The sequence below is a fragment of the Cetorhinus maximus genome, chromosome 12 (assembly GCF_964194155.1).
Source record: "Cetorhinus maximus chromosome 12, sCetMax3.hap1.1, whole genome shotgun sequence".
Classification (NCBI taxonomy): Eukaryota; Metazoa; Chordata; class Chondrichthyes; order Lamniformes; family Cetorhinidae; genus Cetorhinus; species Cetorhinus maximus.
In genome coordinates this window covers 17301024-17327700 of record NC_135890.1, presented here as the reverse complement: position 1 = coordinate 17327700, position 26677 = coordinate 17301024, and the positions used below count along the sequence as shown (strand labels likewise).

The 26677-nt window shown below is 47.4% G+C and overlaps 1 protein-coding gene across 2 annotated transcripts in view; it reads right to left on the bottom strand.

Annotated features, from left to right (window-relative positions):
- The window catches only part of LOC144687243 (carboxypeptidase A1-like), a 65266-nt gene that overhangs the window by 32336 nt on the left and 6253 nt on the right, over window positions 1-26677 (bottom strand). For both annotated transcript variants that reach the window (XM_078553066.1, XM_078553065.1), the window contains exons 3-8: window positions 9184-9265; window positions 7704-7838; window positions 6640-6735; window positions 3615-3716; window positions 1550-1648; window positions 985-1095 (exon numbers count right to left, since the gene is read on the bottom strand). In XM_078553066.1, coding sequence (XP_078409192.1) covers window positions 985-1095; window positions 1550-1648; window positions 3615-3716; window positions 6640-6735; window positions 7704-7838; window positions 9184-9265 — 625 coding nt within the window. The remainder of the gene's footprint in view (window positions 1-984; window positions 1096-1549; window positions 1649-3614; window positions 3717-6639; window positions 6736-7703; window positions 7839-9183; window positions 9266-26677) is intronic.

The following is a 26677-nucleotide window of genomic DNA, read 5'->3' as shown; positions in this document are numbered from 1 at the left end:
CCTGTTGGTTTACATGGACTGTGTATTTACTGTGAACATTAGAGCATAAAATAGCTTTTATAACTTGCGTTATCCCTATGAATCTGCATGTATCTGTAAAGGCATAGTTTTGGGTGAAGGAGTATTATAATATAGTTAATCTATTCTTGTTTAATAAATGTTTTATTCTTCATCTGCTGACTCCTGTGACTCTGTTCAGTAGCTGCCTTCCACATTTCTAAACAAAAAATAAATAAGTTTGGGTCTATCAAGTCAGGTCTCAGAACTGGCTTGTGCAATAGTAACACCAGATGGGATCATAACAATGGTCATCATTAGACTTTTAATTCCAGATTTTTATTCAATTCAAATTGCACTTTCTGCAGGATTCAAACCCGAGTCCCCAGAACATTACCCTGGGTCTCTGGATTACTAGTCCAGTGACAATACCACTACACCACCGCCACTGGCTCTCCTCTTCCCCTCCTGCCCCACAACTGACTCTTTCCCTCTTCTCAACCCTTTCACGAATGAAGAGCCACCTGGCTTTGCCCTGACTGCTGACTGTAAATATTCCCATCTGGGGACCCTTTGAGATTATGAAACATTAACATCAACAGGCTATGAGTTTGCCCCTCCCTATCCCTATTGCTTCCTCCAGCCCACAATGCTCTAAGGTCTCCGTGCTCCTCCAATTCTGGCCTCACCTATTTTCATTGTTTCACCATTGGTGGCTGTGTTTTCTGCTGCCTAGGCCCCAAGCACTCGAATTTAAACGTTGCCACCTCTTTCTCCACCTGGAAGATGATCCTTTAAGCCTAACTGTTTTTTAACCAAGCTTTTGGTCACCTGTCCTAATACTCCCTTCTGTGGCTTCAAATCAAATTTTGTTTGTTAATCGAGGTGGAAGTGCAAATTGTTATCATGAGGGAGGGAGCAGAGAGGAAAGGTTAAGGTAGAAACATGAAACAGAACTGATTTGATCAGAAACCCTGAACTATTTACCTTGGTGCGACTGTAAACATAACCATCTGGGTTCGCCATGATCAACATGAAGATGTCCATTTTGTTCAGCAATGACGTGATGGATGGATCATTCCCATAGTCAGTAGTGATCTAATGATGCAAAAAAGGAAGAATATAATTCAGAATCAGATGCTTGACTGATTCTCACAATGCAGTTTGTCCCACTTGCAAAATTATGCTCATTCCATACTTCTGCTGCTGTCCACAGGTCAAATCTTACAATGGGTCACAAGCCAAAGGGCAAATATCCACCAAGTTCCCATTTCTCAGAATAACTGGGGCGAGTTCTCAGAATAATTGAGGAGCGTGACAGAGTGATCAGGTAAATTTGTGAGTGATTTAACCTGATTCACTGAATGGGAAACACAAGCGTTCGGGTATGGAATTATAACCTCATTGACCCCAGTCAGTGTTGCTCTCCAGTGATTTCGATGGAGGTAAAACTGGGCGGGCTGTGAATCCAGCGTTGTTCCCGATCGGGTCGCTTTCCCAGTGGGTGGGTTAGATTGAAATTGCCTCAATAGTTTCTGAAATGTTTTCTTACCTTCTTTGCAATCCACATGGCGACAGCCGGCGATATCCATTCACGGCCGTGGATAGCACTGTCGATCCATATGGCAGGACGCTTGCGTCCTGTGCTAAACTACGTGAATGAGAAGAACAGCCATGTCAAAGAGTCTATTCAAGAGAGTAATAGAGTGAATGCATGTTTAATGACACACCAGTACTGTTAGGAGACATAGAAAATGGAAGGTGTAAGTATAGATGTACCAGGTAGAATAGCAAGTTTTGAAAATATACATTCGTACATTGTACTTTTTCTGCAGTGACTCCATGAGGGCTACAGAAAATGATTAGGCACTCGTGTGTAGAATGTCCAAAGTGTAACAACCAACTTGATATGTCAAAGTCATGCCCAACAAATGGTGGCAACTAACTTCAGCACGAAACAAGTTAATGTGTCAATGGCTCACATACAGGAAATGGTGCATCCACATTTGCCCTATGTAAACAGCCAACAGAAGATACACACATTGGAGTTCCTGCCAACTTTCAATCAGATCTTGCTAAGGCTAGCCTAAGCTGTTAAAGCGACATGCTTGCAATTTCTCGAGTATCTGGAATGTGAGTATTAGCACCTTTATCTCATATACACTGCATATAAAGGGTTGCGTTTTATTATCACGTTGACTTAAAAAATAAAGAGCATTACCCAGACGTTGCCATGTTTCCCAGTCCTCAACCTTATATTAGAGATAAAGAATATATGGCGATACCTCCACATAAGGACTATAGGGATATATGGCAATAACCTATGTAAACCCAACTTTATGGCAGTTAGACCAGGGAGGTCTGAATCTCTGCTTATGTATATCATCTTTTCTTTAGTGAGAAACTTATGTGATGCGACAGCGTTCAAAGTGTAGGACACCACTAAACAAGAACAAGGCTGCAGACAAGGTAAATCAATGAATTAGTGGTTAATTAACTACAAGTTTGTGGTTTATGAACTCTTAGATCGTATGAAGAAGGGAAAACTGATGGAGTTGAGGAGCTCCACAGTCTTCCAGTTCTGGGAAAGAATAGCTTAGAGTGGGAGATGGGTCAATCCCGAGGCTCTCTCACTCCCAAAGGGGAGTGGAATTATCAGGAAGTGCACACACTTGTGCATACCCAACAATGGAAATCATAGGCTGCGTGTCTATGGTTTGTCTGTAGGCACTTCCCCCCACTATAAAACAGGAGCATGGGATCGATCCTTTCAGTTTCAACTCAGCTCAGATACAAAGAGAAGGAGCATGGAGAATGGCTTATCTAGAAGTTACGAGGAAGAAGCTAGTTCAGGAGGCACTGCCAGTGATAACAATGATAAATAGGGAAAGATAAGATTGGCTGCAATGGAGAGAGGTGCAGGGTGCTAGAGATGACAGAGCAATCATCCATTCAGACCAGTTTCTTCTGGATGATCTACACATGGAGTGTGAGTAAAGCCCATGACAAACAAACCGAGTGAGTTTTTGCTGAGTTTGAGGGCCACATCTTCCTCCACGCTGCTTCAAATTGGGTCATGTAGCAATGGAGAAGGGGGCAAATTGGGCACGTGCAGCTTTCACCCTCAGCAGTGTAGAGTTCTCCCAGGTCAGCTGTAGCATGGGACAGGTGCAAAGCACAGCTTCCTCCCTCCCACCAATGTGCCTCAACTCCCAAGCTCAGAAGATAACCACCCATACTTCCTCCCCACTGCCCAGTTTTCACATCAAGTCACCATTACCCATCAGGGTGTGACTGTCAAATGTGATTTTATTTGAATCAATTTGTGGGACGTGGGCATTGTTGGCAAGGCCAGCATTTATTAACCATCCCTAATTGCTCTTGAGAAGGTGGCAGTAAGCCGCATTCTTGAATTGCCGTAGTCGGCACACCCACAGTGGTGCTAAGATACATGAAAGTGTTTTCTAAATGCACATGATTAAGTACACGGTTGAGGTTGATACTTCATGTGATTGAATGCCATTTAGTTATTGATTGAGCATCAGCAAACTGTCCTGAAATAACTCAAGGTTCCTATGTGATGGTGAGATATTAAATGTCTTCAGTTTTTGATCAACCTTCAGGACGTGAAGTGGTCGCCCTTGGGAACTTCTACCGATTCGCCGCCTTCCGACTAGACGTGGGTTCTCAGCTGCCAGATTCTTCCCCCATGTATAAATCTAAGGCAAAAACAAAAATAGAGAACGTGTAAGTCACATCAATAAATCCCTGAATAATATCGTCACTGAGAACCTAATGCCCTTTAGGGAAGGAAATCTGCCGTCCTTACCTGGTCTGGCCTACGTGTGACTCCAGACCCACAGCAATGTGGTTGACTTTTAAAATGCCCTCTGAAATGGCCTAGCAAGGCACTCAGTTGTATCAAAGCACTACAAAGTTTCCCTCCCTGGTGTACCCATACCACGTGGACTGCAGCCGTTCAAGAAGGCAGCTCACCATCACCTTCTCAAGGGCAATTAAGGATGGGCCATAAACGCTGGCCTAGCCAGTGACTCCCACATCCCATGAATAAATGAAAAAACAAGAGTCCTTAAGGGCACAAGTTCCTTTGACCTTCCCTGGAGGGGGTGGTGCATGAATGGAGTGTTTTCTATGATGCAACATAAGGGACCTATTTCCTGTTCTTCAATTGGGGCATTGCCCTATATTGAAGGTGGGTACATCTTTCCTGGCAATGAGATGCAACATTCCCCAATATTTCCCTATGAATAGGACTCCATTGTAGAATATTGTAAAACCCAGAGTGCAAACTCTGCATTTATTTTCAGGCCACCTTAACCTGCTGGCAGATTCACAGACCCACATGCTCATGGGTCGCGGCTGCTGTCGGGTCCCTACAGGTTCTGCTGTTCGCATTTGGGGATGCAACTGAAGGTGGATAAAAGTGTGTATGTAGTCGGCTGCAATCTTCTAAACCAAAGAGGCATCTATAAAGATTAAAATGAATTATCCTGTGCTTTCAGCAGGAGAGTTGAGTTTGAAGAGGGTACAGATCAGAGGCAGAGACACCATCACCCTGATTCTCCCACTTGTGGTTCCATTGAGTGAGACAGCCATGGGAATGTGAGATCACTGAACTCACGCTATAGTTGGTGTCAGTTTTTGATGATACACGACAAACTCAATTCCCTAGCTGCCACTTCCATCCCCTCCCTGTCACTGACTGAGGCTCAACCGGACAACTCACAAACCCCGTGTCCAATTTGACACAAACCGAGTTTCTGACCTCATGGATAGAATCTTACGGGCCCCCACCAGCAGATTTGGAGGCAGGATGGGTTTAAAATTCCTCAGGTGGCCTTTCCACCCTCTGTCTGTCTGCCCACGACATGTCTGGAATTTTACTGCCGCACACGTGAGGACTCAAGTGGCCGGCCCGTCCTCACCCCAATTCCCCCCCCGAATGAGGCCCCAAAAGTGGCCAATTACCCAGATGCCATTTTGAGGCCGGCAGGATTAGGTCAAGGATGAGGGGGGATGGTGGAAGCCAGGCAGGTTACCATGCTTGGGCAAAAACAGAAAATGCTGGGGAAGCTCAGCAGGCCTAACAGCATCCATGGAGAGAAAGACAGAGTTAACGTTTCGCTTCCGTATGATACAGACTAGAAACGTTAACTCTGTCTTTCTTTCCACAGATGCTGTTAGACCTGCTGAGTTTCCCCAGCATTTTCTGTTTTCGATTCAGATTTCCGCCATCCGCAGTATTTTGCCTTTCCCATGCTTGGGCCTCAGGAGGAAAGGTGGGGGAACCTCCCTCACAGGCCCCCTTCCCTGATCAGGCCCTCCCCCTACCCCGGGTACCGCCTCCCTCCGTCCCCTCACCTTTCCAACCCGACCAACACCTCCCTCACTCCCCCCTACCCCTCCACTTGGAGCCTCCTCTCCAATTCGCGCTGGGAGACCGCCTCCCGCCCCCCCCACCCCACACACTCTTATCTGGTCCTGAGTTCCTGGCACTTAGAATCTGTGGACTGCCTGTAGTCCTAGCAGTGGCTATCACTCCTGGTGGCTCTACTGGGATTACAGAGCTGCCAGCCAATCAGAATGGCTGGCTGCTCTCTAGAGTGGGACATCACTGAATTGTTACAGTACAGAAAGAGGCCATTTGGCCCATCATATCTGCACCAGCTCTCCGAATGAGCAGTTCACTTAGTGCCATTCTCCCGCCTTTGCCCCATAACCCTGCACATTCTTCCCATTCAAATAACAGTGAATGAGCAAGTCCAGTCTCCAGGAGCATTAAATGGCTGCAAAACCCGACCATCCAAAAAATCTTGCCCCATATTCTCTCCATCATCAAGACTGCCTATTCCACCTCTGTAACCATTTCCCCTTCTGCCTCAGTCCAACTGTTGCTGAAACCCTCCCCCATACCATTGTTATTTTCAGACTCTACTATTCCAATAGTCTTCTGGTCAGTCTCCAATTCCTACCACCCTCCATAAACTTGAGCTCGTCCAAAACTCTCCTTCCTGAATCCTAACTCACATCAATCCATCACCCCTGTACTTGCTGACTTGACTCCCAGTCCTGCAAAGCCTTGATTTTAAAATTGCTCCATGGCCTTAGCTTTGTAACCTCCTCCAGTCCTACAAAAGTCCTACAGGGCTACGGACCCAGTGCTGCAAAATAGGATTAGAATAGATAGAGGCTTGATGGCCAGCATGGACATGATGGGCTGAAAGGACTGTTTCTGTGCTGTATAACGCTATGACTCAAAAAGATCTCTGCATTCCTCCATTTCGGGCTCCCTGGGCCTCCTCGATTTCCCTAAACTCTGAAATATCCTCACTCAGCCTCTTCACTTCCCTACCCCACTCTCATCCTTAAAATCCACCCCTTTGCCTCAAATTTTTGGTCTCCTGTCCTAATATCTCCTTTTGTGGCTTGGTGTCAGGCTTTGTTTGACATCGATCCTGTGAAAGGTCTTGGGATTGTTTTACTATGTTAAAGATGATATACAAGCATAAGTTGTTGTTGCTGCTGAACCAGTTAGCTATGGTATGGTACAATTATCAGGACAGGCCTAGTAACATGATACAAACCACTGGGGATAACACTGCAGGTTATTCAGTCTCTCACCTCCTTCAGTCTGTGGTAGGCTCTATAATTAAAGCTGTAGGTGCCATTTCTCAGCTCAGAAATCAACATGCTCACATGCTCTTCATCCACCAAAGACTGAAAAGCAAGATTAGACAGGAATTCAGTTTCAAAAATGATAAGCTAGAGAGATATCTGATTAATAATATTCACATTTGCAAAAAACCCTCTCCCAACTCAAAGCACTTTACAGAATGAATTATTTATTGCAGTCCAGTACCTGTTGTTTTCTCACATCTTACAGCAAATACTGCATCCATTCTGTACCAGCTGCATCCCACCAATGGGTTATGTGGTGGATGGTTATATTGGTTGAGGGAGGAATGTTGACCAGAACACCAGGATAACTCCCATCTCCTCTTCAAATAATGTTATGGGATCATCATAGGGTTGCCAACTCTGGTTGGATACATTCCTGGAGGTTTCATCATGTGACCTCCTCCTGGCTCCAATTGCCTCCAAGTATTTATCCAATTCCAATTTGAAAGTTGCTATTGAATCTGTTTCTACCGCCCTTACAGGCAGTGCACTCCAGATCATAAGGACTCAGTGTGTAAAACAATTTTCCTCATCTCCCCTCTGGTTCTTTTGTCAAAATTCTGTGCTGATTGATTATCAATCCTCCTTCCAGTGGAAACAATTTCTTCCTATTTATCATACCAAAACCCCAAATAACTTAAAGTACCCATATTAAATCTCCCTTAACCTTCTCTGCTCTAAGGAGAACAACCCCAAAATAGGGTCACCAAAAAGACTCAAGATGTGGTCTCATCCAGGGGCAAATACAGTTTTAATGAGCCCTTTTTAGATAGATATTTATGTTATACCCCTTACTATGTACGGCATAATTCTGTTTCCTATTTTAACAGCCCTGTAACATTGTGCTGATGTTTAGTGACCCGTCTTTGCAGTTACACTTCACTGCTCATCACAAGCTGAGGAGAGGCAGTAAACAGCCAAACTGCCTCAGCAAAGCTCCCCAACTCAGTCACAAACTGACACCCCACATAGCATGGGCCAGAAGCCTGAAATATTGCCATATTTACCTGTAGGTTCTTGATCATGACAGAATACGTGATGCCATTAGACTCCAGAAAGGATTTGACAGTGTGGACATGCTTGCGAGGAACTCGTACGTCGATAGGGAGGGCGGTGCTTACAGGTTCTTTCCAGAAATCAAGCTGCAAAGGAGACAGAAATGGACATTTCAGAGCTGTCTTCACTATATAAAGTGAGGTATCAAGGTATCAGCTATGGCTTTAATAATATGCTTGCCTCAGAGTCAGAAGGTTGAGAGTTCAAATCCCTTTACTGCACATGGTTTTTTTTTAATGTACTCATTGCCCACCCCTCCTTGCCCTTGGGAGGGCGGAGGGGAGCCACCTTCTTGAACCATTGCAGTCCATGTGATGTAGGTGCACCCTCAGTGCTGATAGGTAGGCAGTTCCATGCAGGATTTTGATCCAGTGACAGTGAAGGAATAGCAATGTATTACCAATTCAAGATGATGTGTGACTTGGAGAGGAACTTGCAGGTGGTGGAGTTCCCAAGCATCTACTGCCCTTGCTCTTTTAGGTAGTAGAGATCGTGAGTTTGGAAGGTGTTGAAGGAGGCTTATGAGTCCCTGCAGTACATCTTGTACCCACTGAAGCCACTGTGTGCCGGTGGTGGAGGGATAGTTAAATCTTACGGTGGTGAATGGGGTGCTGCTCAGGCTGCTTTGTCCTGGATGGTGTTGAGCTTCTTGAGCTGCACAGAATCTAGAAATACTGACACTCCAGTGCTGCACTGAGGGTGTGCTGCACTGTTGGAGGTATGAGATGTGAAACTGAGGCCCTTACCTGCTCTCTCTGGTGGAAGTAAAGGCTCCCATGGCTCTACTTTGAAGAAAAACAGGGGAGTTATCCATCATGCCCTGGCCAATATCTATTCGTCAGCCATCACTAACAATAGATTACTGGTCATTGCCTCAGTTCTGTTCCTAGAACTTGCTCCGTGTAGACTGGCTTCTACAATTCCCACATTACAGCAGCAGCTATAAAACACTTTGGGATGCCTGAGGTTGTGAAAGGCCCTATATAAATGCAAGTTTGTTTTACCGCAGGTCACTTCACCAAGGAGCTCAGTGTCGTGGCCTCAACGACCCTGGAAACCAGTTCCAGCAATGGTACCAACACTGATGGATCACTTTACTTTTTCTGTTACCACACACCCTGGCCCTCAAGCACAGAGAGCAGAATCTTTTGAGAAACCTAACTGAAGGGCCTACGCCAATATGGCAAGAAACTGCCAAGGGTAGGAGAGAAGATGAGGTAAACTGAGCTGCCTTAGAAGTGTGACATCCAGGTTGGAGTGGCAAAGGTTTAGAGAGAAGGGATGATTGGCTGAGATAGGAGGTCTACAGTTTTGGGGCCATCCCACCTGTAATGTTTGTCAATATGAATGTCTGGCTTAAGGCCTTAGTTTCTCCAAATGACCCAATGTCTTTGACATAAAGAAATGCCACATTTAAACAGGGACAATTACCTTCAGATGCTCCATTCGCTCCAGGGACTTCACCAGAGCCAACTGCTCCTCACTGTTGGCATGGATACGCAATACCTGGTGACTAGGGGATTGAAAAAATGGAGGCACAGGTCATTTAAAATTCAAGTGATAATACACATGGACATATGAAATGAAAAGAACAAGGAAGATGATGAGGCTCATTGACCTTCTCCATCTACGCAACAATACAGCTATGTGTGCCATTGAGTCAACCCCTAACAACGCCTCAACCTCACAATCGCAAGCGATAAGGGGCAAAACTGTGGCCTACGCTGGAAAACCTGAGAAATTTCTCCCTGTCTCCTGAAGGCAATCAGGGGAGTCTAATCCACAAAACCGCACAGTTCACAGTTAGTTAGTACCTGATCCTCCACAACTAAAAGTGTCCTCTTAGCACCGAAGAAAGTTGGCATTTAACCAGACACTGTCTTAGGCCTGAATTTTCACAGGGATGGCTTAGCCAAAATGGCACTGCAGCCTCGGTTCCAGAAGTCCCATCCCCTGATCCCGGCACCCACCATTTTTGCCAGTGGGGGTGGGGGGCGGGTTGGGGGGAGGGGTGCAAAATCAGAGGCGGTTTGTACTTTACACATCCGTGGTTCATGGAGGCAGCTGTACATGTAAAAATGCAGCTTCCTTCAAATAGATCCAATTTTCGATAGTGGGATATCCAAAACATGACCTGTGGGCTTTAGACCTTTGAGAAAAAGGCCTAAAGCTGCTGGAGCTATTTGGATAGATCCAACTACCCCATTAAGATAGGTCAGAGAGACCCCTTTGGGAGAGGTAAGCTGCTCTTTGGGAGAGTTCATGTGCACTTTAGGAGATGTAAGGTGCCCATTGGGAGAGGTCAAATGACTTTAGGGATAGTTAAAATGGACATGAATGTGAATATAATGTGGATATACTCATTGGAACTGTCAAGCTGTCAAGGCATTTAAATCTCCTGCCCTTTAAATTAAAAAAACAGCCTGTATTTTAAAAAAGTGCTTGCTATTTCATTCTGTCTGTTGACATAAGTCTGAGGGTTATCATTATAAGAAAAGTGCTGCATGCCTGATTTCACAACCAACCATTATCATAGTGGGGTGCCTGACAGTTCCAAGTAGTTATAAAATCTGTGTTGTGGGGCTATGAATACATATGCTTGTGTGCATGAAATGTCTGCTTTTATAAGGGATTAAGTAGTTGAATGTCAGGAAGATATAATAATTTTCGTAATGTTATTGGAATTTATTGTGAAGTAGAGTAATAGCGAGGTCCGTGTCTGGGTCTGTGTTTATGAGATTTAATTGAATTAAAGGCAGCTGGTCTTGAGAATTTGATGCAACAGAAGATAAACTAGGTTTGAAATGTTAACTAGGTAAACATGGGGGAAGTTTTAGGATGTGAGATGTAAAGGGAACAATTAGATTTTTAAATAAAGCAGACTAGGTTGAATTCAAAAGAGGGAGTGAAATATTACACCTAGCCAGGAGAAGTTAAGAAACAGTGTGTTTATTTTTCCCAGTATTACTGGCAAAATTGGTACTATGATAGATTTTATTATTAGAGAGGTAAAAGCCTAAAGACATAGGCAAGAATTTTTCGCTTGTCGGGTGGGCACATGCCTGGCCTGACCCAACCAAAGGTAAAATGACGCGCAATAATGCCAGGCGAGCGTCCCGACATCATCGCGCACTTGCACGATAGTTTGATTGGCGGGTGCGTTGCCGACAATTAAAAAGCCTATTAAGGCCATTTAAGTAATAATTAAGTTTAATTTTTCGTTGCCAGTCCAACCTTTTGGATTTTTTGGATTTTTTAGAAAACCTCATCCATGGACAAGATGAGGTTTCCAACAGCAAATAAAAATTAAATTAAAAAGTTTAAATTTAATTTATTCACATGAGGGGACATGTTTTTAAACATTTCAAAATTTTTTATTTTTAATTTTTTAAACCTTCAGCTCTCTGAGGAAGCTCTGTGCCTCAGGGAAATTTTCCTGTACGCATCTGCGCACATGTGTGAACTTGTGCGCTTGCACTCCTCTGCCCCCCCCGCCCGCCACACAAGCAGCGCTGAGCGCTGCTGCGCGTTTCACGCTTGGCAGACCTTAATTGGCCCGCCAACGTGAAATTGCAGCTGGCCCTGATCGCAGGCTTCCTGACCACTCCTGCTCACCCTGCTGAACCAGCCCAACGAGGGCAAAATTCCGCCCATGGTGAAACAATGGGAATTTGCATTCAAAGTGGAAAATATGTATAAAGGAGGGAAGGCTGTGTGTAAGGGAAGGCATTTTAAGATCGGACAAATGTGAAAAGCTCCAGCATCTAAGCCTGAAGCTGCTGTCTACAAAGAACTGAAGTAAGAAAACTCACTTTGAATTGGATTGTTCAGAGTATCGTATTTATTTGCCTGGGTCTTTTCAAATCTGTATGTCTTACTGTTGCCTTAATGAAAGTATAACGGAGTTAGATTAACTTTAGAAGTTTTAGGAATTTAGAAGTTATCAGTAGTAATTTGTAGATCTATGCATGTACTTAAAGTAATTTCTTCTATTAATAAAGGTTTAATTTAGTTTTGTAAGAAACCTAAAAGATTTGGTGGCATTCTTTTACTGAATTTAAAGCCTGTATCTCGAAATAAGTACAAATTGCAAAAATAGTTGTGGCAGCTGCTTCAAGTTTCCCTCTGGGATTTGGGCAGTTTGGGATTTACCATCCGCCTGCCATAACAGAAATTATGGGCTCTTTGCGGGATATATTTGAAACTCCTTGGGGGGAATTTTCTGTGTGGCGGGCGGGCCGGTTGGGAGCGGGCGCGGGCGGGCACGGAGCCAATCACCACCTGCGATCGGCTCTGCGCCACCATTTTACATGGGCGGGCTAATTAAGGCCCGCCCAGTGTGAATCGCAGCTCACGAGGACAGTGGGAGGGGGCGGGTGGCAGCGGGACTGCAATGGCTGCCGGGTCCAGTGGTGACCCGGCGACCTGTTTAAAGAGCGTGCAGGCAGCCTTCCAAAGGCTGGTAATGATGGCGACCAGAAGGGCTCCCGAGGGCGCTGTTGGAGAGCAGGCCAGGCAGGACAGCAGGTCGGTGGAGCACTGTTTCCCTTGATTCTCAGATGGGCGCCTTGCTGCCCTCCTCGATGAGGTGGCAGCATGGCATGAAATCCCCATGCCAAGGGATGGGAAGAGGGGCCCCCCTCCATATGACGAAACGTGCCTGGGAGGAGGTGGCAGAAAGGGTCAGCGCACACGATGTGGTGCGACGCACCTGGGTTCAATGCTGCAAGCGCTTCAACAACCTGCTGCAATCGGGAAGGGTGAGTACCATGTTGGCATGGGTCACTTAGCACAGCAGTTAAATTGGCCCCACTGGCACCCCCCCACCCCAACTCTGAATGTAGTTACTGCATTGAATCATTCAAGGCATGTGGCCTTCACTAGGTGGGCCAGCATTTATTGCCCGTGCCTAGTTCACCCTGAGAGGGTGGTGCTGAGCTGGGTTCTGTATCCACTGCATGTGGCGCACTTACACCCACAGTACTGCTTTGGGGGGCGACCTCAAGGATCTGCACCTAGGCACAGTGCCGGAACACCGAAACATTTCAAAGTCAGGATGCTGACTGACTGGGAGGGGAACTTCCAGGTGGTGGGGCACCCATCTATCTGCTGCCCTTGGCGGTCCACGTGCTTGTGCTTCCTTGCTTTGGAAGGTTATTCAGTGTGGGTGGCAAATGTGATGGAGGCAGCATGTGGGCAAGGGGGTCAGCCCTGGCTGCTTGGTGTGAGTGAACGGCTTCTCCAGGGTCATGATTCACATGAGCCCTGCAATGTCCCACTCAGGTGGGGGCGGCAGGGACGCGATGGGAATCCAGGTACAGGGCAGACTAATCAATGTTCGTATCTCCTTTTCAGGAGAAGACTGCACACAATAACTCTGAGTGGATGCGGACTGGCGGAGGGCAGGCACAGTTGACGATTCTCATCAGATACGAGCAAGAGGCTCTCGAGCTGGAGAGGCGCCATGCACCCAGGTCAACTGGTAGCAGAGAGGTTGGGATGCCAGTGGAAGGTAAGAGTGCCGTGCACTGAGGTCATAATGTCTGTCATTGCAACCATTCCACTGTTGACTGTTTATTGAATTCAGCATCCAACATGGGCTTCCCATTGATAATGGAAGGAGGAGCGCATCCTGACCTTGGGGGCCAGGCAAGCACATTAACAGTGTCATGACTCCAACTAATCAAATGTCCTTGTTTTTCCTTTCAGCCTCACCAGAGCAGGGCCAGGTCAAGGACACAGACCTCTAACACCTGAGGGTCCTGACGACTTACAAGCACCAGCATCACACCATCTCAGCCAGCCAGGCACCAGCACAAATAATAGCACCTTGGTGGGGATTAAATCACCGGCTAGTGTCCCAGGGCACAGCGATGAGGGCACTTCACACTCGATTGAGATGCAGGCGGAGACAGAAAGTGCCCATGAGGCCGGCAGTCGGAGGACTGCTGGGGACCAGGCACATGCTCAGTCGATGGCTGATGATGGGCCTCTGGAGTCGTTCCTGAGGCAGCAGATGCTGGAAGTCCAGCAGGGTGTGCAGGAGGATCTGGCGGAGATACATGAGGCAATGTGTGCCATGGTGTCTGTGATGGAGGAGTTCATGCAGAGCATCAGCAATGCATTGAGCCTCATGGCCAAGCACAATGCTTCCTCCATGGAGAGAGCGGTGACTCTTACAGAGAGCCTTCTCCAGGAGAACAATCGGGGCTTCATGCGTTCGGACCTGCAAGCCCTCACAGCGGCAATGACCTCACCTGGTCAGTGTCAGCATGGGAGATGGATTGGGCATCCAGTATCCCAGCTAGGTGCCCATACATCAGTGGTGAGCAGGGAGGTCCGAAGTGACCTCACATTGGTGCACGAGCTGCTTGTTGTCTCTGTGGGCTCCTCTCAGGGCGCTCCGGATGAGGGTAGCAGCTCCTCCGCCCCTCTGCCAGTGACCGTGGGATCTGATGAGGCTGCAGCAACTGGGGAGATGCCAGCTGTGCCATTAGCCGCTCCCTCCCAGGTGGGGCCATCAAAGGCTCCAAGGGCCAGAGGACGCCTGCCAATGTCATCAAGGCCAATAAGACAGCAGAGTGAGCAGGCTGTCTCGAATGCCACTGCCAGCAAGGTGGGGGAACACCTAGACGTAGCACCTGAAAATATAAGTGTAAGGCACCTAAGGCACACCACGGGCTTCTCACTGGTAGTTTTCTGTTACCCTGATATTAGTTGATTATTAGTCGGTGTGCAGCTCAACACCTGTGAATGAAGTTTCTTTTCTGTTTTATTTTGTGAATTCATTAAATGCTTCATTTATGAACACGGCTCAGGGTGATTCCTTACTTCTGCAGGTGGACGGGAACCCTTGATGTTATGAGTGACTTGTTTATCATTGAGCTTTATTGTTAAGGCACATAGTTAATGTTCCTAACCAGGCAGATGTTGCTCTCAGGTATCGAGAATGGAGCCTGCAGTCCTGGCGTGTGTTGGAGGTCCGTCTGTGGTGGGCTAGCTGAAGGTTCGTTGGATTAAAGCCTCCTAGGTGTCCTTGCCTTCCTGGAGGATGCCCGGGTCAGCGTCTATCCCCTCAGCGTTCTCCTGTGTGTGCTCATTCTTGGACTCACTACTGGACTCATCGTGTGCAGACAGAACATCTGCGTCTACATCTTCTTCCTCCACTGCGTCCCCCCTTTCCAGCGCCAAATTGTGGAGAGCACAGCATGCAACCACTATCAGTGATCTGGGGGGTATTGCAGTGCACCCCCTGAATGGTCCAGACATTGGAAGCGCATCTTGAGGAGACTGATGGTTCTCTCCCCCACAGCCCTTGTGGTGCCGTGGCTCCTATTGTACCGCTGCTCAGCCTCTGTTCTTGGATGGTGGAGAGGTGTCATGAGCCACCTTCTGAGGGGATAGCCCTTGTCACCCAGCAGCCATCCATCAAGCCGGGCTGGAGCACTGAAGAGCCTCGGCACCTGGGAGTGTCTGAGGATGTAAGTGTCATGGGAGCTGCCTGGGTACCGTGCACAGACTTGTAGAATCAGCATCCTGTGATCACACACTATCTGCACTTTCAAGGATTGGAAGCCCTTCCTGTTGACAAGGGCACTGGGCTCACCCGCTGGTGCCTTGATGGCCACATGTGTGCAGTCGATTGCACCCTTGACGCAGGGGAACCCAGCAATTGCTGCAAAGCCTCTGGCTCACTCTGTCTGGCTGGTCTTGTCCCAGCGGTAATGGATGAAAGTCAATGCACGCCTGAACAGAGCGTCTGTTACCTGCTTGACATAAGATGACTGGGAGGCTCTGCAAAGATCACCCACCAACCCCTGGAAAGAGCCGAAGGCATAGAAGTTGAGGGCAGCCGTAACCTTCAATGTCACTGGCATGGGGTGTCCACCCATACACTTGTCACTGATCTCAGGGATGAGCAGGGACATGTTATAAATGATATTTCAACATTTTAATTTTATTTTTAATTCCTGTTGGAAACCTCACCGTTTCATAAAAAATCCAAAGGCCGGCTGGCCGATTCGCCTGCCCACCAAACATAACGTTGGACAGGCAGCGGAAAATTGCATTCAGTTGTGACTTTAATGGCCTTAATAGGCCGGTTAATTGTAGGTGGGCTCGCTGCCAACTCCTGCGTGTGCCCGCTGACTGAAATATCGCGCGAGTGGAGTCCATATTTAACTTCCGGCGGAGCCACCTTTGGGACGAGAGGCGCAGGCACAAGGGGCGCAGGGCCAACAGGAAGTGCAAGGCAGAAGGGACCGCAGAAGATGCCACTATCCTGCTGCCAGGGTTTACAGGTGGTGAAGCAGCTACCTCAATATGACTGAGGTGCAGTGCCGAAGGAGGCTCCGACTGTCAAGGGAGACAGTCACCTCCATCTGTCAGATAATAGGTCCTGAGATCTGCACCAACTGTGTGGGTGGACACCCCAACAGGAAGGGCTTCCACTCCATGAACGTGCAGATAGTGAGTGATCACTGGATGCTGATTCTACAAGTCTGTGCAAAGTACCCAGGCAGCTCCTACGACACCTACATCCTCAGACACTCCAAAGTGCCGGGGCTCTTCAGTGCTCCAGCCCGGCTGGATGGGTGGCTGCTGGGTGACAAGGGCTATCCCCTCAAAACGTGGCTCATGATGCCTCTCCACCATCCAAGAACAGAGACTGAGCAGCAGTACAATAGGAGCCACGGCTCCACAAGGACTGTGGTGGAGAGAACCATCGGTCTTCTCAAGATGCGCTTCTGATGTTTGGACCGCTCGGGGTGCACTGCAATACCCCCCAGATCACTGATAGTGGTTGCATGCTGTGCTCCCCACAATCTGGTACTGGAAAGGGAGGACGCAGTGGAGGAACAAGATGTAGATGCAGATGCTCTGTCTGCACACCATGAGTCCAGTAGTGAGTCCGAGGATGAGCACGCACAGGGAAAGGCTGAGGGGATAGACGCTGACCCGGGCATCCTCTAGGGATGCAGGGACACCTAGGAAGCTTTCATCCAATGAACCTTCAGCTAGCCCACCACAGATGGACCTCCAACACACACCAGGGCTGCAGGCTCCATTCTCGATACCTGAGAGCAACATCTGCCTGGTTAGGAACATTAACTATGTGCCTTGTCAATAAAGCTCAATGACAAACAAGTCACTCATAACATCAAGGGTTCCCGTCCACCTGCAGAAGTAAGGAATCACCCTGAGTCATGTTCACATATGAAGTATTTAATGAATGTAACAAATAAAACAGAAAAGAGACTTAATTCAAAGGTATTGAGCTGCATACCAAATTATAATCAACTAATATCGGGGCAACATAAAACCACCAGTGAGAAGCCCGTGGTGTGCTTAAGGTGCCTTAAGTTTACGTTTTCGGGTGCTAGGTTTAGGTGCTCCCCCCTCGCTGGCACTGGTATTTGAGACAACCTGCTCACTCTGCTGTCCTGTTGGCTTTGATGACATTGGCAGGCGTCCTCTGGCCTGTGGAACATTTGATGGCCCCGCCTGGGAGGGAGCAGCCAGTGGCATAGCTGGCATCTCCCCAGTTGCTGCAGCCTCATCGGATCCCATGGTCACTGGCAGAGGGGCAGAGGAGCTGCTACCCTCATCTGGAGTGCCCTGAGAGGAGCTCGCGGAGACAACAGGCAGCTCGTGCGCCAACGTGAGGTCATTTCGGACCTCCCTGCTCACCATTGATGGATGGGCACCTAGCTGGGATACTGGGTGCCTAGTCCATCTCCCACACTGACACTGACCAGCTGAGGTCAATGCCGCTGTGAGGGTTTGCAGGTCCGAACGCATCCCCAGGAAGCCCTGATTGTTCTCCTGGAGGAGCCTCTCCACGAGAGTCGCCACTATCTCCATGGAGGAGGCGGTGCGCTCAGCCATGAGGTTCAATGCATTGCTGATGCTCCGCATGGACTCCTTCATCACGGAGACCATGGCACACATTGCCTCATGTATCTCCGCCAGATCCTCCCGCACACCCTGCTGGACTTCCAGCATCTGCTGCCTCAGGGACGACTCCAGAGGGTCATCATCAGCCACCGTCTGAGCATGTTCCTGGATCCATGTAGTGCTCTGACTGCTGGCCCCATGAGCACTCTCTGTCTCCACCTGCACCTCAAGCGAGTGTGAAGTGTCCTCACCGCTGTGCCCCGGGACACTAGCCGGTGATCTAATCCCCACTGAGGTGCTAGTATCTGCGCTGGTGCCTGCCTGGCAGAGATGGCGTGATGCTGGTGCTTGTAAATCGTCAGGGCCCTCAGGCGTTAGTGGCAGCTCCTCTGCCTCCTCCTCCCGACCCTGCTCTGGTGAGGCTGAAAGGAAGAACAAGGACATTTGAATTGAGACAATGTCAATTTGGCCTGGCCCCCGGATCAGTATGCGTTCCTCCTTCCATAATCAATGGGAAACCCATGTTGGAAGCTTAAATCATTAAACAGTCAACAGTGGGATGGCTGCTGGGACACACATGATGACCTCAGTGCAGGGCAATCTTCCCTCCCCATGACACCCCAGCCTCACCGGTGGACCTGGGCGCTTGGCGCCTCTCCAGGTCCATCGCCTCCTGCTTGTATCTGGTGATTATGGCCAACTGGGCCTGGCCTCCGCCAGTCCGCATCTGCTTGGCGGCATTGTGTGCCGTCTTCTCCTGAAAAGGAGAGAGGAGCATTGATTAGTCCACCCTGAACCTGGATTCCCATCGCGTCCCTGCCACCCCCACCTGAGTGGAACATTGCAGGGCTCATGTGAATCGTGACCCCACAGTTGCCGCACACTCAAACCAAGAAGCCAGGGCTGACCCCCTTGCCCAGACGCTGCTTCCATCACATTTGCCACCCACACTGTATAACTTTCCAAAGCAAAGATGCACAGGCACACGGAATGCCAAGGCCAGCAGATGAATGGATACCCCGCCACCTGGAAGTTCCCCTCCCAGTCAGTCAGCAGCCTGACTTTGACATGTTTCACAGTTCCAGCACTGCGCCTGGGTGCAGATCCTTGAGGTACCTCCCAAAACAGTACTGTGGGTGTCAGTCTATCACATGCAGCGGGTGCAGAACCCAGCTCAGCACAACCCCCTCTGGGTGAACTAGGCATGGGCAATATCTGCTGGCCCCCCAGCGAAGGCCACTTGCCGTGAATGATTCAATGCAGTAACTACATTCAGAGTTGTGGGACGGGAGCAGGGCTGGGGTGGGTGGCAGGGGGGGGAAGCCTACCTGCTGTGTAGTTACCTATGCCAACATGGTATTCACCTTCCCAAGCACAAGAGGCTGTTGAAACGCTTGCCCCACTGGACGCATCACACCACATCGCAGGAACTCACCATCTCTGCCACCTCCTCGAGGATGGCAGCAAGGCACTCGCCTGAGAAGCGAGGGGCACAGTGCTCCCTGACCTGCCCTCCTGCCTGGCCTGTGCACCAGCAGTGCTCTGGGGAGCCCTTCTGCTGGCCATGTTTCACAGCCTTTGCAAGGCAGCAGGAGCACTTAAAACAGGCCGCCAAGTTGCCATTGGACCCGGCAGTCATTGCAGCCCCGCCGCCGCCCGCCCACTCCCGCTGTCCTCGGGAGCCGCACTTCATGCTGGGCCGGCCTTAATTGGCCCGCCCGTATAAAATGGCGGCATGGAGCCAATCACAGGTGGCGATTGGCTCCTTACCCGCCTGCGCCCAACCGGCCTGCCCGACAGGGGCAAGATTCTCCCCTATGTTTTTAAAAACCTTCAGCTCCCTGAGGCGGCTCTGTGCCTCAGGGAGCTTTCAGTGTGAGCACATGCGCAAACCTCCGCACCCGTCCTTCTCCCACCCCCACTCTCACCCAGGCAGCGCTCAGCGTTGCGTTGCACGATTCACACTGGCTGGCTGTTAATTGATATCGGGGCCCGATCGCGGGCTGCAGTTGTCTTCGTGACCACTCCCGCGCCCTCCCAACAAGGTAAAAATCCTGCCCTATGAGTTGTTTCCTGAGGCACACAGACAGAAATTTAGGAATATGAAAAAACAAGCCTGGCCAAACTTATGATAAAAGCAAAATACTGCGGGTGCTGGAAATCTGAAACAAAAACAAAAATAGCTGGAAAAACTCAGCAGGTCTGACAGCGTCTGCGGGGAGGAACACAGTTAACGTTTCGAGTCCGTATGACTCTTTTCTGATGAAGAGTCATATGGACTCGAAACGTTAACTGTCTTCCTCCCCGCAGACGCTGTCAGACCTGCTGAGTTTTTCCAGCTATTTTTGTTTTTGTTGGGCAAACTTATATTGAGTTTTAAAGAGTAAAACAAAGTAATTTTGACCAATGGATACGGGCATTAAAGATAGAGACAACGTATGCAGCTCTTAGAGAGGTCATCCTTTTGGAAGAATTTAAAGATTCAATTCCTTTGGTATTAAGAACTCATGTGGAGGAACAGAGGATTTAAACAGTAAGACAAGCAGCAGAAATGGCTGATTAGAGCTAACCCTTTTATCATCACCCTTTTAAATCAGGAAAAGATAGAAAGTGGGACGGTGGAAGGAAGGCTGATCGTCAGGGAAGAGAAGGAGTAGGTAGAAATTTGCAGGAAGTTTTTTCTCAAAACAAAAAGTAAGGTGCTGAGGGTAGAAATGACACTGAAAATTGTTTTCATTGTAAAAAAGTTGGACACACGAAGTCAGTATGTTGGAAATTATAGGGAAAATCTGTTGATATTATTGGGGTGCATAAAAGTACTGGAAGTAAAAGTGCTGTGGGTTCTGAAGCTCAGGCACAGGAAAAAACAGTGGTTTGTGTACATGTAAAAACAGGAAGAATCGGTGATAAGTAAAGAGTGGGAATGTGTTCGCAATTTACCCAAGAGAATTCGGAGGAGCAGGTTGCAGAAATGTTTAAAGATTTTGTGTGTGAAGGAAAAGACTTTCCATGTGTATGGGGTGGAGTAGGTAAAGATGTTAACATTTTAAGAGATACAGGGGCGGAGCAGACCCGATGGGCCGAATGGCCTAATTTCTGCTCCTATGTCTTATGGTCTTATATTCAATGATCGAAAAGGAAACTTTGGGGTTGGTGTTAGCATTGCAGCATTTTGAAATTTACGTTGCAACCAATTTGAAACAATTCTTTATGCAGACCATAATCCTTTAAAGTTTCTGGACAAATTTTGAGACAGAAGTGCAATTCTTGCCTGACCTCGGTCATTGGTAAGATTTTAGAGTCCATTATTAAGGATGAGATTTCAGAATACTTGGAAGTGCATGGTAAAATCGGGCAAAGTCAGCATGGTTTCATCAAGGGGAGGTCATGCCTGACAAATCTGTTAGAATTCTTTGAGGAGGTAACGAGTAGGTTAGACAAAAGAGAGCCAATGGATGTTATCTACTTGGACTTCCAGAAGGCCTTTGACAAGGTGCCGCACAGGAGGCTGCTCAGTAAGATAAGAGCCCATGGTGTTAGAGCAGTGGAGTTTTTTACTGCAACCATTCAACCTATAGATTATACATTTGGCGGGATGAGAAAATCGGTTTGCAGATGTATTGCCAAGGGTTTGAAGCTTAAAGAGAAAATTAGACATTTTAAAATATGGACACTGGACTAGAATGATTTTTGTTGATACCAAGGAACTGTGTATATATTGTTATGTTAATGCATGCATCTAGTATTGTAATAGTGTAATAAGTATAGGAGGTAAGATAAGATGGGTTCAGAAAATAAAGCCATCTATTAAATCATGACTTTTTTAATAAGGAAGGGGAAAAGATATAATTTTCATAATTATATGAAAAGCAGTGGGAAACCAGGGGTTTGGGAAGCCTACAAAGACCAACAGAGGACAACTAAAAAAGAAATAAGGAGGGAGAAGATTAAATATGAGGGTAAACTAGCCAGTAATATAAAAGAAGATTGCAAGAGTTTTTTTGGATATATAAAGGGTAAGAGAGATGCAAAAGTGGACATTGGGCCGCTGGAAAATGACGCTGGAGAAGTAGTAGTGGGGACCAAAGAAATGGCGGAGGAACCGAATAGGTACTTTGCATCAGTCTTCACAGTGGAAGACACGAGTGACATCCCCAAAGTTCAAGAGAGTTGGGGGTAGAGATGAGTATGGTGGCCATTACCAAGGAGAAGGTGCTAGGAAAACTGAAAGGTCTGAAGGTGGATAAATCACTTGGACCAGATGGATTACACCCCAGAGTTCTGAAGGAGATAGCTGAAGAGATAGTGGAGGCGTTAGTGGTGATCTTTCAGGAATCACTGGAGTCAGGGAGGGTCCCAGAGGACTGGAAAATCGCTAATGTAACCCCCCTGTTTAAGAAGGGAGTGAGGCAAAAGACAGGAAATTACAGGCCGATTAGCCTGACCTCGGTCGTTGGTAAGATTTTAGAGTCCATTATTAAGGATGAGATTTCAGAATACTTGGAAGTGCATAGTAAAATTGGGCAAAGTCAGCATGGTTTCATCAAGGGGAGGTCATGCCTGACAAATCTGTTAGAATTCTTTGAGGAGGTAACGAGTAGGTTAGACAAAGGAGAGCCAATGGATGTTATCTACTTGGACTTCCAGAAGGCCTTTGACAAGGTGCCGCACAGGAGGCTGCTCAGTAAGATAAGAGCCCATGCTGTTAGAGGCAAGGTACTAGCATGGATAGAAGATTGGCTGTCTGGCAGGAGGCAGAGAGTGGGGATAAGGGGGTCCTTCTCAGGATGGCGGCCGGTGACTAGTGGAGTTCCGCAGGGGTCAGTGTTGGGACCACAACTTTTCACTTTATACATTAATGATCTAGATGAAGGAACTGAGGGCATCCTGGCTAAGTTTGCAGATGATACAAAGATAGGTGGAGGGACAGGTAATATTGAGGAGGCGGGGAGGCTGCAGAAGGATTTGGACAGGTTAGGAGAATGGGCAAAGAAGTGGCAGATGGAATACAATGTGGGGAAGTGTGAGGTCATGCACTTTGGAAGGAAGAATAGAGGCATAGACTATTTTCTAAATGGGAAGAGAATTCAGAAATCTGGAGTGCAAAGGGACTTGGGAGTCTTAGTCCAGGATTCTCTTAAGGTTAACTTGCAGGTTGAGTCGGTGGTTAGGAAGGCAAATGCAATGTTGGCATTTATTTCGAGAGGACTAGAATATAAAAGCAGGGATGTGCTGCTGAAGCTTTATAAAGCGCTTATCAGACCACATTTAGAATACTGTGAGCAATTTTGGGCCCTGTATCTCAGGAAGGATGTGCTGGCCCTGGAGAGGGTCCCGAGGAGGTTCACAAGAACGATCTCAGGAATGAAAGGCTTAACATATGAGGAACGTTTGAGGACTCTGGGTCTATACTCGATGGAGTTTAGAAGGATGAGGGGGGATCTGATTGAAACTTACAGAATACTGAAAGGCCTGGATAGAGTGGACATGGGGAAGATGTTTCCATTAGTAGGAGAAACTAGGACCCGAGGGCACAGCCTCAGAGTAAAGGGAAGACCTTTTAGAACAGAGATGAGGAGAAACTTCTATAGCCAGAGAGTGTGAATCAATGGAATTCATTGCCACAGAAGGCTGTGGAGGCCAGGTCATTGAGTGTATTTAAGACCGAGATAGACAGGTTCTTGATTGGTAAGGGGATCAAAGGTTACGGGGAGAAGATGGGAGAATGGGGTTGAGAAACTTATCAGCCATGATTGAATGGTGAAGCAAACTCGATGGGCCGAATGGCCTAATTTCTGCTCCTATGTCTTATGGTCTTATAATGTTATTGGAATTTATTTTCAAGTATATTAATAGTGAGATCTGTGTCCATGGGTCTGTGTTTGAGTGTGAGTGTGGGAATTAATTGAATTAAAGGCAGCTGGTCTGAAGGCTTTGTTGTAACAGAAGATAAGTTAGGTTTGAAATGTTAGGTAGGTAAACATAGGTAAACAAAGAGAACATTTGCATTTTTAAATAAACCAGACTAGATTGAATTCAAAAGAGGGAGTGAAATATTACACTTAGCCAGGGGAAGTTAAGAAACAGTGGACTGAATTTTGCCCTTGGCAGGGGGTGCTCGGCAGGGGCGGGGGGCAGTTGGGAAACTGACCGCTGCCTGCTATCAGCACAGGACCGCAATTTCACTCGTGGAACACAAATGGCAGCACTCAGTGCGGGCGGGGGGGGGAGGAGTGCGAGCGGGCCTAGCGCGAACTTTGTGCATGCGTGCGAAAGAGCGCTTCAATCTTCCTGAGGAAGGGAGCTGCCTCAGGGAGGTGAAGCGCTGTTTAAAAAAACTAATGCACAAATAAAGATGTCATAAAACGTGTTCTCTCATGTGACTCTGCCACATGATCTGGGACGTGTTTTAAATTCAAGTGTTAAATTTTTATTTTATTTTTATTTGCTTTCAGAAACCTCATCCTGCCCATGGATGAAGTTTCCTAAAAAATGCAATGGCCGCTTGGCCTTTTCGCCTGCCCGTTAACCGTTAGGTTGAATGGGCAGTGAAAAATTCAGGACAATTTTTAACTTAATGGCCTTAATGGGCCTTTTAATTGTCGGCGGGTGTGCTGCCAGTTCCGGCACATGCCCACCAACCTAACTATCGCGAGAGTGTATTGACATCAGCATGCTCAGCTGACGTCAACGCACTTTATTTCACGCTCGGGCATGTTGGGCACACGCCCGCATACCCATCAAAGATCCTGCCCAATTTATTTTTTCCAAAGATTACTGGTAAAATTGGTACTATGATAGATTTTATTATTAGAGAGGTGGAAGTCCAAAGACATAGTGAAACAACGGGAATTTGCATTCAAAGTGGAAAATATGTATAAAGGAGTGAAGGCTGTGTGTAAGGGGAGGCACTCTAAGATCTAACAAGCGTGAAAAGCTCCAGCATCTACACCTCAAGCTGCTGTCGACAAAGAACTGAAGTTAAGAAAACTCACTTTGAATTGGATTGTTCAGGGTATCGTGTTTGTTTGCCTGGGTTTTTCCAAATCTAAACTGTTGCCTTAAAGAAAGTGTAACTGGGAGTTAGGTTAACTGGGGAATTTAGAATTTATCAAAGTAGTAATTTGTAGATCTATGCGTGTACTTAAAATCATTTCTTCTATTAATAAATGTTTTATTTAGTTTTGTAAGAAACCTATAAGACTTGGTGGCATTCTTTTACTGAATTCAAAGCCTGCATCTGGAAATAAGTACAAATTGCAAAAATAGTTGTGGCAGCTGCTTCAAGTTTCCCTCTGGGATTTGGGCAGTTTGGGATTTACCATCCGCCTGCCTTAACATTGGCCAGAATTTTTACCATGACGGTTGGGAGTGTGCCCGACCCGACTGAGTATGAAATGACGCACATTGACTTCGGCCAAGCATGCTGATGTCAATGCATAGTTGTGCGATAGTTTGTTCAGCGATCACGCACCAGAACCAGCAGCGCGTCCACTAACAATTAAAAGGCCTATTAAGGCCATTAAGTTATCAATTGTCCTGAAGTTTTCACTGCCCGTTCAACCTGACGGTTGGCAGGCAGGCGAAAAGGCCAAGCGGCCTTTGCATTTCTTTGAAAACCTCGTCCACAGGCGGGATGAGGTTTCTAAAAGCAAATACCAATGAAATAAAAACTTTAATTTTTAATTAAAAACATCTCCCTGCTCATGTGACAAGATGAGGGGACATGTTTTATTAAACTTTTCTGATGTTTAATAATGTTTTCAATATTTTTTCCATCTCCCTGAGGCAGCTCCGTGCCTCAGGGAGATTACTCAGCGTTCTTTCGTGTGTATGCGTGAAGTGTGCGCTAGGCCCGCTCGCACTCCTCCCCCCCCCCACCCCCGCACAGGCAGCGCTTAGCGCTGCCGCTCGCGTATCATGCTGGGCGGGCCTTAATTGTCCCGCCAGCATGAAATTGCTGTGCGCTGTGGATCGCGGGCAGCGGGCGGTTTCCCGCCCCCGCTGATCCCACATGCCAAGGGCAAAATTCTGCCCATTGAAATAATTTAAATGTAGCAAATAGGTTTTTATGAATGAGTGTTTTTTTTTTAAACAAAGCCTACAATGGACATCAAGAACTTTATTTGATATCCTGAGGTCTGCCCATAGTAGGTACTGAGTGAGTTGGCATAAAGCGTGTTAAGTGCAGAGGGTGATGGTTGGCAGGTCATGAGTTGGCATGGATGGGGCATGGGGAGTATGTGGGAAGTGCGGGGGTTTAAGGGGGTGAGGGCTAGAAGGCTGTTTTTTTTTGTTTTCTTGTTTTTTTCATAGCTGGGCCAATGTGCCAGATCACCAAGGCCAGCCTTTCTCACAGCCCATTTCACACCAGGCTGCCCCTGTGTCTGTCTCTGCACTATTTCCAGGGGTGGTGGGCCCGGCTCGTAACTTGGGAGCAAAAATCCAGGCCTTAATCTCTGGGAGAGGAAATACTACCAGAACTGGGGAGGCAGTGGCGTAGTGCTGTTGTCACTGGACTAGTACTCCAGATACCCAGCATAATTCTCTGGGGACCTGGATTTGAATCCCATCACAGCGAATGGTGAAATTTGAATTTAATGAAAAACCTGGAATTAAAAGCCTGATGATGAAACGATTGTTGGAAAAACCCATCTGGTTCACTAATGTCCTTTAGGGAAGGAAATCTGCTGTCCTTACCTGGTCTGGCCTATATGTAACTCTAGACCCACTGATGCTGAAATGGCTTAGCAAGCCACTTAGTTCTCATGGGCAATTAGGGATGGGCAATAGATGCTGGCCCAGCCAGTGACGCCCCATGTTCTATGAATGAATAAGTAAAAACATATCATGTCTTAGGATCAAATGATATAACTTGTTCAAATGACAACTGATGTCATTTTTGGAGAAAGGTTGAGAGATATAGGGAGTGTCACAGTATACATAAGGTGCTGAGAAAAGGATTTCTACATGAAAAGTATCGCTTTAGTGTTGCCAACCATCTGGGATTGCCTTGGCTTTCCAGGAA